At 45.2% G+C, this 5,000-nt stretch overlaps 1 protein-coding gene across 1 annotated transcript in view; it reads right to left on the reverse strand.

Annotated features, from left to right (window-relative positions):
• Positions 1–5,000, reverse strand: part of col14a1a (collagen, type XIV, alpha 1a) — a gene marked incomplete at its 5' end in the record, with an annotated part of 165,078 nt that overhangs the window by 58,259 nt on the left and 101,819 nt on the right. The window contains 2 exons of the mRNA XM_063217544.1: positions 2,152–2,190; positions 2,622–2,786. Coding sequence (XP_063073614.1) covers positions 2,152–2,190; positions 2,622–2,786 — 204 coding nt within the window. The remainder of the gene's footprint in view (positions 1–2,151; positions 2,191–2,621; positions 2,787–5,000) is intronic.

Consider the following 5,000-nt stretch of genomic DNA (forward strand, 5'->3'; position numbering starts at 1 on the left):
GCCCTTTTAGCAGAGAGAAGCCCGTTTTGAATTGCACTGAGCTGAAATTAGCGCACCTGGACGTCATTTACAATCAGCTGGCTCATGACCAAAGAAGGTAGATCGGATAAGCAGTATCACTGAATGGAAAATGCATTGGCCACAGCATAGTAGTTGGGGGCAGTCGTGGCCAAAGAAACTCAAGAGAAAGAACAATCTCATGGCGGGGAATGCATTGGCCACGGTGTAGTACGGGGGCGTTGCCTGAGGACACGAGTGGATGGAAAATTAACTCCCTTGCGCATGGTCATTGGTCATCCATCCACGATGGATGCCATTTTCGTACTCCGTACTTTTGTGGCCAAGTAACGGCAGCTGTTGGTCAGCAGTAATTGCTGGGGGTAATTAAGGACAGCTGACAGACATTCACGCTGTCCTATGACCTGTTCCACAGTGAATAACATTTCCGTACTCCCCTCGCCATCATTTCCTACTACGCTGTTATGACGTGAGTAAGCCCTCTTGTCTCAATCCTCTTTGGTCGTGGCTCAGTGGTTAGAGCACTGGGTTGGCAACCCAAGGGTTCCCGGTTCAATGCCCGACCAGACAGCAGCTGAAGTGCCCTTGAGCAAGGCACTTAACCCCCGGGCGCCACTCGGCAGGCAGCCCACTGCTTCTTCTAGTGTGTGTACTTCAATGTGATTCACTAGCCTAAATGGGATAAATGCAGAGAAAGAATTTCCCCTAGGGGACTAATATAGAACTAATACATTTATGCTTAATGACATGGTACTCCACAAATTTGGTCGAAAGAGGATATCCGGTTGTCAGTGCTCAGTTTGTGGCCAAATTTACTGCAGCTGTCGGTCAGCATTAATTGTGGGGGATAATTAAGGACAGGTGACAAACATTCACTATTATATCCTATGACCTGTTGCACACTTTACCATGCTTCCAATTTGACCATGGAAGAAGAAAATTGGACTCCCCTTGCTATGATTCCGTATACGCTCCGATGATGTCTGTAAACCCTCCTATCTCTACCTCCTTGCTCTCAGGACCAGGTGTGTGCGATTGAAGAGTTCAAATCAGTTCAAATCCTCTCCACCTCTATCAGGCCTGTATGCATGTTTTAAAAGCATCCAATCAGAATGTGACCTGAGCTCCATAATTTCTGCATGTGGCTTTGCATACATTTGCATTAGGACAGCAGCCCTGACAAAACAGATCTTTACAACAGTATGTTGTAAAAGTACTATGTGTTGCTGTACATTTACAATTGTGAATTGTACTCTATATGATATCCCACAATGCATTGCACATTACAGCAGTGAATAGTAAACTGGTATATACATCTTCTTGATGTAGAATTCTAATGTGAAATCACAACAATCTTTTACAGTGCACACACACCACAACCCAATACATACTGCCCCCCCCACCCCCACACACACACATATACTACACACACACATACACACTCACCCCCACCTCTCAAAACCCCAAACAGCCCACATGACACCAGCCCGTGCTCTCTGGGAGATCGAGTCAACAGGCTGCAAATGTGAAGACTGGATTGTTGAATATTGACTGTGGAATACTGAGGATATAACCCGTCAACTAGTGCCCCCGGGGGGGTATGTGGATATGAAGATAGGGAGGTATTTTGGGGAGACGTATGATTGTATTTGTGGGAAAGAAGGCGCCCAGGCAGGCGCCCAGCAGCAGCACACAAACTGCCAAGGTAGCAGGACTGGACCGTCAGCACAGTCTTGGTGTCATGTGTTCTGTCTCTGTGTGTGTATGTTTGTGGAAAAATTGTATTTGCACGTCTATGAGTGTGTGTATGGTACTAGTGTGTGTTGTTATTGTGTGTCTGTCTGTCTCTCTCTGTCTGCCCTGTGTACAAATGTGTGTGTGTGTGTGTACAAATGTGTGTGTGTGTGTGTGTGTGTGTGTGTGTGTGTGTGTGTGTGTGTGTGTGTGTGCACGCGTGTGCGTGCGTGCGTGCGTGTTCGTGTGTGTGTGTGTGTCTGTGTGTGTCTGTGTGTGTCTGTGTGTGTGTGTGTGTGTGTGTGTGTGTGTGTGTGTGTTTGTGCTCGTGTGTGTGCGTGTGCGTGTGCGCGTGCGTGTGTGCGTGTGTGTTCTCGTGCCCGTGTGTGTGTGTGTTACCTGCTAAGGTGTTTCCACTCATCAGAAGGGATGGGCAAGCTGGGGAAAGAAACAGGAGCATAAAAAATAACATTAGAGCACGATTACAACCTCCATAAAACCATTAGCAAGCCACCAACACTCATTCAACTGCCTGTACACATTTCACGGTTTGTTCACTTGCAGTAGAGAGAGAGAGCAGTGCTGCCATTGCGTACTGATTACATAAACACAGCTTTTAAAACTTTTTTAAGGCTTGGCACGCACACTCAACAAGCAATGCCAACCCAATGTCATCTGCCATTTTGTTATCTAGACCTAAAATCTGCAAATTCCGTCACATATCGTTTTGCATTCTCTGATCCAAAAACGGAGTCAGTCCACTTGCTTCCCACCATGGCAACGGAATGTTTGTGTAAGACTACATTCTAGTCTGTTTCTGGTTTCCCGGGACAACAGGAGGCCAGTGGCCGGGGCTGGGCTTGACTCACTGGCCGTGGCGGCCTCGCAGACGAAGGTGATGAGCTGCTCCTCGATCTTCTTGACGGCGTCCAGGTCGTCCACGAAGAAGACGTGCCTCTCGCTGGGCTTGCTGGCCATGTTCACCAGCTCGCCGTAGTCCGCGTCCGCAAAGCCGATGGCAAAGATGATGTAGCCTGCGGTAGCAAACAAGAAAAAGACGAATGGATTGGTATGGATGTGAAATAATGGGGATTATCACTGACCTAATACACGTCATTGGGGATTATTTGTACGTCTGAAATTACTGTTTCAAACTAAATCAACATTCCAAAGATGTACCTGTTGGTGAATTCTATATGTAGCCTGACTGTCACAAGCCTGATTATTGGCATTTGTCAGACAAATTTTAGATAGCAAACTTAATACAGCACTATATTGTTATTTTTCGCTTTCCAGTTTTCATAGGTCCCTGATTATTCTCGCGGCAAGTCTCTGGGCAAAGAACTGTGAGTTGTGACTTTGATGGCGAACTGGTCTGAACTCATTTGAAAACTATGGAACCAGAACAGACGGAGAGAAAATGAAAAGCACTTGGAATTGGCAGTTGGGACACATTATTATATTAACACCCATCTGCAATCACGCCGCTCTCCATTTAATGACTGTTAGGCGTCATCTTCTGTGTGATGTTTCCCTAAAGCCTAATTATAAGGCCTGTGTAATGATAGTCTAGCCACACTAAGTCCACTTCAAGATGAGGTCTAGAAACTTGTTGCAGGCGAGCGGCAGGCGGGGGAAAGGGCTTTCTTACAAACCTACTGCATGGAACAGGATAGCACTATTAATAATAACCATCAAAATGTATATACAGTGCCCTCCATAATTATTGGCACCCCTGGTTGAGATGTGTTAAAAGCCTTAAAATAAATTCAGTGTTTATTGCAGAAGAATACTGTCACACTGAAAATTGTAGGAAAATGTAGCCTTCAACTCAAATGAATTGTAAGAAAATAAAAAAATCCCTGACTAAAAAATAATTATTTTTCATTAAATCACCTGTTCCACAATTATTGGCACCCTTAACAATTCCCAGGAAATAAATATAATTGAAGCATTTCTGTCATTTCTACAGTAGTTTACAAAGTTTACCAGACCAGAGTATGTAGGAACATTTAATTAGTAATTCATCACTTCCTGTTTCCCTGGGGTATAAATATGACGTGACACCGAGGCCATTTCTCTTATCCACTCTTAAACATGGGAAAGACAAAGGAACATAGCATACAAGTGAGGCAGATGTGCGTCGACCTTCACAGGTCAGGCAGAGGCTACAAGAAGATTGCCACTCAACTGCAGCTGTCCATATCCACTGTGAGAGGAATAATTAAGAAGTTCAAAACAACTGGAACAGTGGTAAACAAGCCTGGACGAGGACCCAAGTTTATTTTGCCACCACGCACAGTGAGGAGGATGGTAAGAGAAATCAAAAGATCTCCAAAGCTCACTGTTACAGAATTACAACAAATGGTAGCATCCTGGGGTCACAAAGTCTCCAAATCAACCGTCAGGCGCTGTCTACACGCCAACAAGCTGTTTGGGAGGCATGCACGGAGAAAACCTTTCCTCACTCACAATCATAAACGCAAGCGTCTGGAGTTCGCCAAGCGGTATTGGGGCTTCAACTGGGACCGTGTGCTTTGGTCAGATGAGACCAAGATTGAGCTTTTTGGCAACAAACACTCTAAGTGGGTCTGGCGTACCACGAAAGATGCGCATGCTGAAAAGCACCTCATACCCACTGTGAAGTATGGGGGTGGGTCAGTGATGCTGTGGGGCTGTTTCGCTTCCAAAGGCCCTGGGAACCTTGTTAGGGTGCATGGCATCATGAATGCTTTGAAATACCAGGACATTTTAAATCAAAATCTGTTGCCCTCTGCCCGAAAGCTGAAGCTGGGTCGTCACTGGGTCTTTCAGAAAGACAATGACCCTAAACATATGGCCAAATCTACACAGAAATGGTTCACCAGACACAAAATCAAGCTCCTCCCATGGCCATCTCAGTCCCCTGACCTCAACCCCATTGAGAACCTGTGGGGTGAGCTGAAGAGGAGAGTACAGAGGAGAGGACCCAAGTCTCTGGATGATTTAGAGAGATTCTGCAAAGAGGAATGGCTGAAGATCCCTCTTTCTGTCTTTTCCCATCTTGTGAAACATTATAGGAGAAGATTAGGTGCTGTTTTGTTGGCAAAAGGGGGTTGTACAAAATATTAACACCAGGGGTGCTAATAATTGTGACACACATTATTTAATGTCAAATAATTATTTCTTTATGTGGGATTTTTTCCCCACTGAATAAATGCACTTGTATTGAAGGTTGGATTTTTCTCTTTTTTTCCATTAAGGTCCCA

This window comes from Engraulis encrasicolus, chromosome 2 (genome assembly GCF_034702125.1).
Source record: "Engraulis encrasicolus isolate BLACKSEA-1 chromosome 2, IST_EnEncr_1.0, whole genome shotgun sequence".
Lineage (NCBI taxonomy): Eukaryota > Metazoa > Chordata > Actinopteri > Clupeiformes > Engraulidae > Engraulis > Engraulis encrasicolus.